Raw genomic sequence first — 12,694 nt, forward strand, 5'->3', positions numbered from 1 at the left:
TTTAAGATAAATTCTTTAATATACTTACTGTGCAATAGTTAGTGAATCCTCATAAGACCAAGGAATATGAAGTTTATAGATACTAGTTATTTCTTCTGTGAAAACATAAAGGAAATACATGTTACTAACCTTATGTTACATTAAATGTTACATAAACTACTATAATACCTAACTAACTACAGTTACCCATTTCATAAAAAATAACCAGTAAGAATTATATCACATAAGAAATTATGGAGAATTATTAACTAATAATGTTTAATTAGACTTACAAAAGATATTAAAGCATATGGGAAATACTAAGAAACTGAAAAAAAGCTAAACCTGAATTACTATAGTGAGACAGAAAGATATATAGTATTTTTAAAAAATGTGGATATTTAAACTGATACAGTTGAACATGCTTAGTGTTAAGAAAGGGTCTGTGTTAAATCTGTTAGAAATATAAACAGTTTTTCTACTATCATTTATTTAATTTTAATTCACATAAATACACAAAATAATAAGCACTACAGAAAATTCAAGTAAAGACCTAATGATTCTTCAAATGACAATACTATTCTTCTCAGAAAATACACTTACCTTTTACTCCTGAGCACTTGCTCACTACGTTGATTTTAAAAGCTTGGTATATCTAATAAGCGTATGACCACAAAAACAAAAAAGTAAAAGTTTATTTGTTTGCTTAATTACATAGTAAAGTAAAATCAAATCCTTGTTATAATCAGGATAATTACCTGTCCAAAGTTTAGAAGTTCTATATTATAAAACAGGCCACTTGTATTTAATAACACTTTCCTTGAAGAGAGTCCTGTTGAATTGAAAGCACTGTATTACTTAGAACACCAAAGAATTTTTTTAAAAAGTACTGATTGCTTAATAATGCTAGCACATTTTTAATCTTAAAAAAGAGTTTAAAGATTTTCATTTCTGGTATGGAGGAGTGAACTAAAAATCCTATCCTCCTTCAATAAACTCTAGATAACATTTATAATGTATCTATTTTAAAAAGTCAAGTATAAATTTCCAATTTCAAAAAGGTATGCTTTCTTGGTAGATCTCTTAGAAGTTTCTTATCTTAATGAGATGAGTGATTCAGAGTTTCCTTTTTACCAAAAATAAACAAATAAATAAGGTGGGTGAGGGATAAAAATCTAAAGGAAAAGGAAGTTTCCTCTCTCAAGTAACAGATTCTTTAAACAAATGGAATACTAAAAAAATATATTTTAAGAATGGGTCATGCCAAAAGGGTAAGGAGCCAATCTAAAATGAGCTCTTAATATCCAATACTGGAACAACTTAAAAAAAAAATGTAATGATAGTATTAAATTATAATCCAATGAGCCTGGGTGGCTCAGTCGGTTAAGCAGCCGACTTCAGGTCATGACCTTGTGGTTCACGATTTCTAGTGCCATGTCTGAGGCCTGCTTTGGATTCTGTGTCTCCCTCTCTCTCTCTGCCCCTCCCCCGCTTGTGCTCTTTCTCTCTCTCAAAAATAAATAAAAACATTTAAATATAATAGAATGAATAAAGTAAATATCCATGAGTCATACTGACATAAATAAAAACTGAGTAAGTAAAAAAATAGAGAAGGGACAACTTTACTTTCACAAAAATTATAATACAGAATACCAGTAATAATTGCCTCAGACTAGAAGAACCAGGGGTGCCTGATGGCTCAGTCAGTTAAGCATCTGACTTTGGCTCAGGTCATGATCTCGTGGTTCCTGAGTTTGAGCCCCACATGGGACTCTCTGCTGACAATGCAGAGCCTACTTGGGATTCTCCCTCTCTCTCTCTTTCTGCCCTTCTCTCTCTCTCTCTCAAAATAAATAAACTTAAAAAAAAAAAAGGATGCTAAAATTAGTGGGTTATTTTGAAGATAAACAGGGTACTTAAATATTCTCAAAGTAGTCCCCCCAAGATATTTATTAAGTACAAAAAGGAAACAAGTAAATTTACAGTGGAGAAACCTGGCAGACACTACCTTAACCAAGTAGTCAAGGTTAACGTTGCTAGTTATGTGTGCAATGATATGATACAGAGATGTACGCATCGTTTTGGTGATATGCTTGTTAAAAAAGCACAATCTTAATCTAATCATAAGAAAGCGTCAGACAAATCCAAATATTTGATATTCGATATTCTATAAAACAACTGACAAGTACTCTTCAAAAGGTGTCAAAGTTATGAAAGACAAGGAAAACCTGAGGCACTATCAAGACTAGAAGAGATGATGGGGTGCCTGGGTGGCTCAGTCGGTTGAGCATCTGACTTTGGCTCAGGTCATTATGTCATGATTTGTGAGTTTAAGCCCCACATTGGGCTCTCCGCTTTGGACCCTCTGTCTCCCTCTCTGTCTCTGTACCTCTCCCGTTCACGCTCTCCCCCTTAAAAATAAATAAACATTAAAAAAACCAACAAAGACTAGGGGTGCCTGGGTGGCTCAGTCAGTTAAGCGTCTGACTCTTGGTTTCAGTTCAGGTCATGATCTCATGGTTCATCATTTAGAGCCCTGTGTCAGGCTCTGTGCTGACAGCTCAGAGCCTGGAGCCTGCTTCAGATCCTGTGTCTCCCTCTCTCTCTCTGCCCGTCTCCCTTTCACACTCTCTTTCTCTCTCTCAAAAATGGATAAACATTAAAAAAAAAAAAAAAAAAGACTAGAGAAGATGAATAGGACATGACAACTGAATGCAGTGTGGGAACCTAGAGAACAGTGGTGGAAAAACTGATGAAAACCAAATAAAGCCTGTAATTGGTCAATACTATTGTACTAATTTCTTAGTTTTGAAAATCGTATTATTTATGTTAAGGTGAATGAAGGATATATAAAAATTTTGTGCTCTTTCTATAACTGTCCTGAGTGTTCAAAATTATTTCAAAATAAAATTAAAAAAAAATATTTAGTTATGTGTATTTTACCACAGTTAAAAAAAAAAAAAAGAAAAGAAAAAGAAACCATAGAAGAATTAGAGAAATCTTAAAACTTCCATACGGCAGGCAGCTATTTATACCTTACAATAAACATTAAAATTTTTTTAAAATTTATTTTGAGAGAGAAAGAGCATGCACACAAGGGAGAGGCAGAGAGAGAGAATCCCAAGCAGGTCCACGCTGTGAGGTGCAGAGCCCATCATGGCGCTTGAACCCATGAACCATGAAATAATGACCTGAGGTAAAACCAAGAGTTGGGGGCTTAACTGACTGAGCCACCCAGATGCTCCTAACTTATAAATAAACATTTTATTAAAAAGGCCAATATGTAGTATAAATTCATGGAAGAACACACACACACACACACACACACACACACACACACACACACACACGATTACCAATAAATGTACATGATTAGGGAGAAAATTAAAGTTTCCATTTTCAAAAGATGCCTGCTGGCCCAGTATTAAATAAGAATCAGAACACTGAACCACATCATATATTTATTCCAAGAACTATACTCAAACGCACAACATTTAATGTTACAGTCTCTCCATTACTGCAACTGACTGATATAAAATAAATCACTCTGTTAAAAATAAAAGCAATTCTTAAGATTTCCAAAATCAAAGTACTTACCAAAGGAAAAAAGATGAGTTACAGGAAGCTGAATGGTTCTCGTCTCTTTTTTAAAGAATTCACAATCCACAACAAACTAAAATATAAAATATTGATTTATTAGAAAAAAATAGAATTAAATTTATAGTAAAATATCTTCACTTGATGTTTGAGTGGAAAATAAAAGTCTATAAACTAGCTTTGCAGAAGTTATTACCTATCACATTCTAACTCTGGCTATACTTAGATGGCCAACAATTACTCAAGGAGGGATACTAAACTAACAAAATCTGATGCACTATCTTAATTTCATAGACAAATTATTGGAGGATCATTTGTGTAACAGCTGATGTATAGCAGTTTTCTTCAGGTTACTTTTAGGTGTTCGTAGAAGAAGGACTTTAAAGGATGGATCAAAGCATTAAGAACCAAGGTTAACTCAAGATTAATTAGAGATTTAAATAAAAATCTCTGAATACTTTCAAAGTCAAAAAGAAATGATTCTGTTACATTTACTTTTGTAAAAATCCCATATTTATTATGTATCTACAACACTTTAATTAGACTACAAAAGACTTGAAGACAGACATACTACCATTCATCTACCAATCGTTAACGCTATTTGTATGATTATTTCAGGTTAAACAGTGATTGGAATAAATGGAAAAAAAGGTTTAGTATGTATAAAGCAAGAAAAAGAAATGCTATCTTGGGGCACCTGGGTGGTTCAGTTGGTTAAAAGTGTCTGGCTCTTGATTTCAGCTCTGGTATGATCTCATGGTTCAGTTCATGGGATGGAGCCCCGTGTAGGGCTGTGCACTGACAGCATGGTGCCTGCTTGGGATTCTCTCTCTCCCTCTCTCTGCCCCTCCCCTGCTTGTACACTCTCTCTGTCTCAAAATAAATAAACTTTTTAAGTTTAAAAACTTGAGAGAATCCCAAGTAGGCTCTGTGTGCTATTAGCAAAAAGCCCAATGTGGGGTTCGAGCCCATGAACCATGCATGAGATCATGATCCAAGTCAAAATCAAGAGTCAGACACTCAACCGAGCCAGAGGTGCCCCTAAATATACCAAAAAAGATGCCATCTCAAAAAAAGTAAAATTAAAATGTTACATTGGCATGATTACAAATTTTTGTAATGGCATTTCTTTTGTAATAACATTTCTACAACAGCATAAAGGAACTTTGCCCTAAGCTGTCTGCAATTAGAATGTTATCATTAAAATAATTTCCAAAAGGAAACCAAATTTCTTTGGTCTATAGGAGCCAAAGAAAAAAATTAATCTGATGCTTAATTGTAGTGAGCAAGTAGTCTGCTGTCGATAGGAAGTAGAAAGCCAGTGAGGTTTATCCTAGGGTTTTCCAGTAAGTGCACCTTGGATTGTGCTTGAAGCTCAATAGATTGTTATTTTGTTTGCCTCTTAGGTGGATTTTTTGTTTCTGAAAGTGAAAAGCAGATGTGGGAAAATGCTATTTGACTACAGTGCACACAAGGGAATAAAAGGAAATACTTGTCAAGGGGCTTTGCTTTATTCCCTGCTTCTATACTTACATGGCCAAGAATACCATCAGACACTTTCCTTATAGAAAACCACCGTTACAAGGTTAGGGCAATCATTTACTGGATAGGATTATTCATCTTATTTTTAAGAAAGCATTTTTAGTGAGACATTGCCTCAGAGCCATTTTAACTTTACTATTTTTTTAAGTTTATTTATTTTGAGCGAGAGCGCATGCGAGAGAGGGAGGGGCAGAGACAAATGGAGAGGGAGAGAATCCCAAACAGGCTCTGAGCTGACAGTCCAGAGCCTGATGTGGGGCTTGATCTCACTAACTGTGAGATTATGACCTGAGTCAAAATCAAGAATCTGACATTCAACCAACTGAGCCACCCAGGGACTCCAACAGAGAATTTTAAATCACTTTGTACGGGTATTTAAAATAATATAATTTTTATTGTTGCTTTAAAAATTTGGCTATGCCCTTTAAAATGGAATAAACCCATACCCAAGAAAAGAATTCAAGGTTCTCTTTCTAATGAACTTAATTATTTGTTTTCTGTCATCAAAAAAATGTAATTCCATATTTGTATATTGAAAATTGTATTATCAGTTGATTGAAAAATAAATTCAAACTATTTAAATATATGTATCCTTCTGATGATGGGTTATAACAGATATAGAGAAATTATGAAAGGCCTAAATTAACATTTTATAAGACTGGGTGTGTAACAGTACAGTCAGCAAGTGGTACTTTCCAAAGAGCATTAAGACATATTAAATATTCATTAGGCTGCTAAGGCTGCCTATTTGTGAAAGGCTCATTCATTTCTTGGAATAACCAGAGACGGCCTTTCCAAGTTTGGGAAAGATGTTTAATTCATTCAAAACCAACTTACCTGACAGAAAACCCCCTAAAGAGAGCTTTTAGAATTGAAGATGTTGAATTATCTCTCACTTGAGCTAAGCAAAACAAAACAATCAATCTATTATAAGGTACTTCTAGATTCAGTCTTTGAGTTAATCTCTGACTACATCCTCTTTTTCCTTTATCTTTAAAATTTTCCTAATGATTTTGGCCTTAAATCTCTACAATTTTCTCATTCGAAAAACATTTTTTGAGCATTTATATGGTAGTGAGTTGCTAAAGGTTGAGGATGCTGAGTAGAATAAAATCTATCTGGTTTTAGTCTCAAAGAACTCACAATATGGTGGTGGGAATAGAGACATAAATTATAATTCAGTGTAATAAATCCCTCAAAGTTAAAGTGTCATGGAAGCAAGAGGTTGCCTAAAGGAGTCATGAAATGGAAAACAGGGAACACTTAAGCTAGATTTTGAAGAATAAATTTGTTGCGTGAAATATGGAAAGGGGAATAGAGGGTCTTTTACCTCCATTTTCTTGCTTCTCCCTCCCCCAACTTCTCTTAAAAATCACCATCTCTACCAAGTGGGAGTATTTCTATTCCCACTTCCATATTTCAAGTCCTCATAACCCCTTATGAAGTATCTTGTCTGTTTCTAATCCATGCATACTATAGATTCATCTTCCAAAACGGCTGATTCCATTTCTGAAAATCTTTCAGCTGTCTACTAACTCATGAATTCTATAAAGTCCCGAATCTTCCAATCAAAGTCCTCCACAATGTGGCCATGGACTACTTTCCCAGACTTTTCTTCCACCACTATTCTACCCATGGTGGCCTTTTTAAAAAAATTACTGTTTACTTATTTATTGTTTTCCAAACATATCCTACACTTTCACACTTGCATATTTGGATCTATTTCTTTGACCCAGCAATGCTGTTCATTATAACTTTCTGCAATGATGTTACTATTGAGCACCTGGAATGTGGCTAGTACAACCAAGGAAATTAATTTTTTATTTTATTTAGTTTTGTTTTTGAATAGCCACATGTGCTCATAACACCCATATTGGATAGCACAGGTCTACAATGTTCATTCTACCCATAAAAATCTTAACTATCCTTTAAGGCATTTTACTTTATTATTTAAAAATCTTTTTTTCATTTTTATTTATTTGAGGGGGAGAGAGAGCGAGCGCACGCAAGCAGGGGAGAGATGCAGAGGAAGAGAGAGAAAGAAAATCCCAAGCAGGCTCCATATTCAGCCCAGAACCTAAAGCAGTGCTCAATCTCATGATCTGAGACAAAATCAAGAGTCGGATGGTCAACTGACTGAGACACCCAGGCACCCCAAGGCAATTTTAAATATCACTTCATAATAAAGCGTTTCTTCATTCCATCATTCAGAGATAGCTCCCCTTCTTATACTTATTTACTATATTCTGATTTGTATTATATTTTTGGGTATCTCACTCTTCCTTCGGCTTCCAAATGTTTCTCTCCCCTACCCAACGGTACATAGCTTTTTGAGAATAAGATTGATTTGTGGGCCTCCTATAATTCCTGGTAGAGTCTTAACAAAAAAGGGTACTCAATAATGAATAGATTTTGAAAGAATAATATATAAATTAAGATCCCACTTTGAACACAGAGACTTAGGTTTATTCCACTTAGTTCATGATAGAATAGATGATCCTATGATTTAAGAGTCTTAGGTGGATCATTGAACTAGCCACTGTTTTAGATAAGCATTATACTAATGAAGTCATCAAAAAATAACTTAAATATTTAGCATGAGTATCCATAAAACATTCTGATAATAACCTTAATCCATTTGTTACCTTACTTCCATGAATAGATGGTACATAAACCACAAGATGAGACAAAGAAGGATAGTCTTGAAGTCTTAATGTCAGAAACTAAAAAAAAAACAAAAAAACCCCACAATATAAACAGCTGATTTCTGATGGTACACAGAGCTTAAAGCATGTTAAGTTACAAACACTAATTTCTTTTCTTCTTTTTTTTTTTTTTTTAATTTTTTTTAACGTTTATTTTTGAGACAGAGAGAGACAGAGCGTGAACAAGGGAGGGGCAGAGAGACAGGGAGACACAGAATCTGAAACAGGCTCCAGGCTCTGAGCAGTCAGCACAGAGCCCGACGCGGGGCTTGAACTCACGGACCGTGAGATCATGACCTGAGCCGAAGTCGGACGCCTAACCGACCGAGCCACCCAGGCGCCCCACAAACACTAATTTCTAATTATTTTGTTATTAAAGAAACTGATTTCAAACTTCACATTTAGGACTTCGTAAAATTCCCTTATTTACATTTTCAGGTTAATCATCCTGCTGAAGTCAAATTCCTGATAATTTTGTAAGTACAGACTACCAAAAATATTCCTTGAACTATATCCCTTCTTGTAAAACAAATGACACTTAATACTAAATTTTGTGGTTTTACATAATTATTTCCAGATATGGTATCTTTTATAACTTGTCCATTTGTTTTTTTATAACATAATATGATTTCTACATTTATTTTGGTGGTATATGACAAAGAGCATTCAATGAATGAATAAATGAATACTAAAAATAATGGAAGAGTTGCAACTTAACCTCAAATGATTCTGATTTAGCCCAAGCAGTAAAGACTTGTCATCTAATGATGTATATAAACATCACCTCCTGGAAATCATTCAGCAAATGACATGAAGACACAATACGACTAATAATGTACCTTATCAAATGAACATCTCTATTTTCAAAATTAAGACCAGATCCTTTAGTCCATATTTTGAGGAATGATTAGACAGGAGACTGGTCGATTTAATGAAAAACGAAGCCACCATATACAGGGATTTTTTTTTTTAAGTTTATTTATTTTGAGAGAGACCACGAGCAGGAGAGGAGCAGAGAGAAAAGAAGAGAGAATCCCAAGCAGGCTCCACACTGTCAGTGCAGAGATCACTGGGGAGCTCAATCCTATGAACCATGAGATCATGAGCAAAAATCAAGAGTTGGACACTTGATCGACTGAGCCACCCAGGTGCCCCCAAATATAGTTTTTAAATCCAGTTTTTTTTTTTCCTGGAAGTAGGAGTGGGGATGGAAGTAGTTATATGTGGTAACAATTTGTATGCATTAAGAAATTTCTGCAGACAGTTAACTTTCTCCAGTGTTTTTCAGAAGCACATATGTGGGCAAGTTGAACAAAGGTGCTGAAGCTACAGAACTGTTAACAAGTGGCCCTCTAACAACCTGAGCAGATTCACCTGTGAGTGTTTTTAAACTCCTAGGCTTCACCTCTACTTGGCAGTCTCAACAAGACTTAATACATTCTACTGTAAATGAAAAGGCCTTAAAGAGGTCTCAAAAATCACAGTGACAGGCAATTGAGACTACCCAGACAAATGGTAGATTAATTATGAAAGATTAATTAGAAAGAACCATGGTTACTTTGTGTAGTTATCCAAACAGCTTTTGTTATTTATTTGCAAGAATAATTTTTTCTCAAGAATTATTTTTAGGATCAGAATACTCTGAAAAGGTAACAGTGCCAAAAAATTTCCTTATAAAATTCTCATATAGTTATAATGTTAGTAGGTATGAACAATATAATAATTCATGCAATTGTTATATTGACAAATAAGATTAATATGAAGTTTGGAAATTTTTCAGTGTTTTAAGGGATTTTAAAATGCCCTTAATGCTGGGACAATACACACTGGAAATCAAACACCAAGTTTTGGGGAGCCTGGGCAGCTTAGTCAGTGAAGTGTCCAATTCCTGATTTCAGCTCAGGTCTTGATCTCAGGGTCATGAGTTCAAGTCCCACGTTGGGCTCCAGGTTTTGATGTCAGAAACCCTCTAAGTTCTGCTGCTGTTTGCAGAGCAAGGCTATGATGCTAAAGTATGATTAAGGCAAAATGGTGACAAGATAGTTTTCTCATATAAGGTAGGTATCTTTAGAAAGTTAATTTTTGTGTTTGTTTTCAACAATAAATCCATTTTGGCTTACCAAATTCTTGGCCTGCTGTGTTGTGTTTTGAAGAAACTTCTTCATTGTACCCATGGAAGAAAAATTCCATGGGATTGGCATTTAAAAACTGAATTTACAAGTGCTATGTGGACTCTTCTATTTATTACAGTTCAGTCAGCAGCAATGCTAAAAGTGGTATGATTCTATGAACCTAACATTGCTTTCATTGAGATGATATAAATAAAATCCACAAAATCTTATTAATCTTTTCCCTTCAACTTAATGACAAAATAATTTTGTGTTCTTTTTACAAATGGCTAACATATATATAATTTTGATTTTCATGAAAATGGAAAAATTTATGTTTAATAATTATAATCCTCTTCAGATGAGAACACCAAAGATTGAAGAATATTATAATCCTTGTTTTCTAAACTTCCTTCTTCCATTTTCCCCCTTCTAAATTTCACTAGGCTTTTAACATTGTCTGACAACCTTTTTCAGCATTCACTATAAAAAGCAGCTGGAATAGCTTGTTCTCCTGCTGTTCAGCCAGCTATTTCTTACATTTAGAAGAAATAGGTCCAGAACTAGATGAATACATTGTTTAATCTTTGAGATCAAACATATATTATAAGGATTTTATTATTTAAGAACTAACTTTTTAAAAATAGGAGCAAAGTAATATCCTATCAGGGTTTTCTTTTTTTTTTAAGTTTACTTAGAGAGAGAGCCATGAGTGGGGCAGGCATGGAGAGAGAGAATCCCAAGCAGGCTCTGCAGTGACAGTGGGCTTGAAGTCATGAACTGTGAAATCATGACCTGAGCCAAAAATCAAGAGTCAGATGCTTAACTGAGTTACCCAGGTTTTAATCATTTATTTCCTCCGAACTCTTAAATAACAGATTGGTTAGGATATCCAAATTGGAAATTCAAGGAAAGATTTATGAATGATTATGAGTTATACCCTAATACTTTTGTTTGTTTTGCTCCTGCCTACATTAAAGTAGAATCCGTGAGAGACATTAAAAATGTTCATGTGAATGTAATCACTTTCCTATAATACTTGTCTCTTAAATACAAAGCCACATGACTGAATATGCACAAAGTAAGGATGACCAAGGTAACAGAAAAAATTGCAACCATTTCAAAGTCAAGTGTAAAGTAACTAGCAATTATTCATTCTGTCATTCCTCTCTGTTAGTAAAGGTGACTATACATAAAAATATAAACATTTGGGGCGCCACCCTGGCGCCGACGGTTAAGCGGCCGACTTCAGCTCAGGTCACGATCTCGCGGTCTATAAGTTCGAGCCCCGCGTCAGGCTCTGGGCTGATGACTCAGAGCCTGGAGCCTGCTTCTGATTCTGTGTCTCCCTCTCTCTCTGCCCCTCCCCCATTCATGCTCTGTCTCTCCCTGTCTCAAAAATAAATAAAACGTTAAAAAAAAAAAAAAAATATATATATATATATATATATATATAAACATTCATGAACACAAATTAACTAACTAAACTGGAGTGGGAGATGACTGGGACCAACCAGATGGCTTCACTTTCTTTTTTAAAATATATTTATTATTTTTTAAAATTTATTTATTTATTTTGAGAGAGAGAGAGAGAGAGAGAGCAGAGGAGGGGCAGAGAGGGAAGGAGAGAAATTCCAAGCAGCCTCCACACCATCAGCCCAGAGCCTGTTGTCAGGCTTGAACTCAAGAACCATGAGACCATGATGTGAGCTGAAATCGAGAATCAGAAGCCTAACCAAATGAGCCACCCAGGTGCCCCAGATGGCTTCACTTTCAAGTTTATGAGGCTAGGATTCATTATGAAAATACATTAAAAAAAATTTTTTTTTGATGTTTATTTTTGACAGAGAGCTCAAGGAGGGGAGGAACAGAGAGAGAGGGAAAGACAGAATCCAAAGCAGGCTCTAGGTTCTGAGCTGTCAGCACAGGGCCTGACGTGGGGTTGGGACCCAAGAACTGTGAGATCATGACCTGAGCCAAAGTCAGAAGCTTAACAGACTGAGCCACCCAGGCGCCCCTGAAAATACATTTTTAAAGTATAAATTTACTTGAAGACTAAAAATCACCAATCCTGATATAATATTATGGGTTATAATAAATACAATTTGGAAATTACAATGGATATTTTCATCAAATTTTAGAACTGTTTTATTTTCCCAACAATATTAACCTTTTGTAAAAAGACTTGCTGACCTGTCAGAGTTAAGGAAATCACTAACAATTAAATAAATCCCATGGAGTACTAAAGTAGAGTTATCCAAGTGCTTGACCACAAAGTGATGTTGAAGTTGATCTGGAAAATTACTTTGCACCTCTTTAAGATGCTCACTTCCTTACTGTAAGTCCTCTCCAAAACTCAAACTACTACTCAGCTTCTATTTTTTTTTTTTTTTTTTTTTTAATTTTTTTTTTTTCAACGTTTATTTATTTTTGGGACAGAGAGAGACAGAGCATGAACGGGGGAGGGGCAGAGAGAGAGGGAGACACAGAATCGGAAACAGGCTCCAGGCTCTGAGCCATCAGCCCAGAGCCTGACGCGGGGCTCGAACTCACGGACCACGAGATCGTGACCTGGCTGAAGTCGGACGCTTAACCGACTGCGCCACCCAGGCGCCCCTCAGCTTCTATTTTAAGATAGACCATTCCAAACATACTCTCAAATTCAATTTTAAAAATTTATCTAGCTCTTGGTATGATGCTATAATATACAAATTTAATTTTATTAAATTTTTTTTATTATTTATTTTTGAGGGGGAGAGAGAG

General features: G+C 35.1%; 1 protein-coding gene across 3 annotated transcripts in view; it reads right to left on the bottom strand.

Moving 5' to 3' along the window:
• The window catches only part of PGAP1 (post-GPI attachment to proteins inositol deacylase 1), a 96,952-nt gene that overhangs the window by 36,593 nt on the left and 47,665 nt on the right, over positions 1-12,694 (bottom strand). For 2 of the 3 annotated variants that reach the window (XM_045480603.1, XM_045480601.1), the window contains exons 13-17: positions 7,764-7,841; positions 3,577-3,652; positions 738-811; positions 583-634; positions 29-95 (exon numbers count right to left, since the gene is read on the bottom strand). In XM_045480603.1, coding sequence (XP_045336559.1) covers positions 29-95; positions 583-634; positions 738-811; positions 3,577-3,652; positions 7,764-7,841 — 347 coding nt within the window. The remainder of the gene's footprint in view (positions 1-28; positions 96-582; positions 635-737; positions 812-3,576; positions 3,653-7,763; positions 7,842-12,694) is intronic. The other variant, XM_045480602.1, reaches the window with a different exon arrangement.

The sequence above is a fragment of the Leopardus geoffroyi genome, chromosome C1, assembly GCF_018350155.1.
Source record: "Leopardus geoffroyi isolate Oge1 chromosome C1, O.geoffroyi_Oge1_pat1.0, whole genome shotgun sequence".
Classification (NCBI taxonomy): Eukaryota; Metazoa; Chordata; class Mammalia; order Carnivora; family Felidae; genus Leopardus; species Leopardus geoffroyi.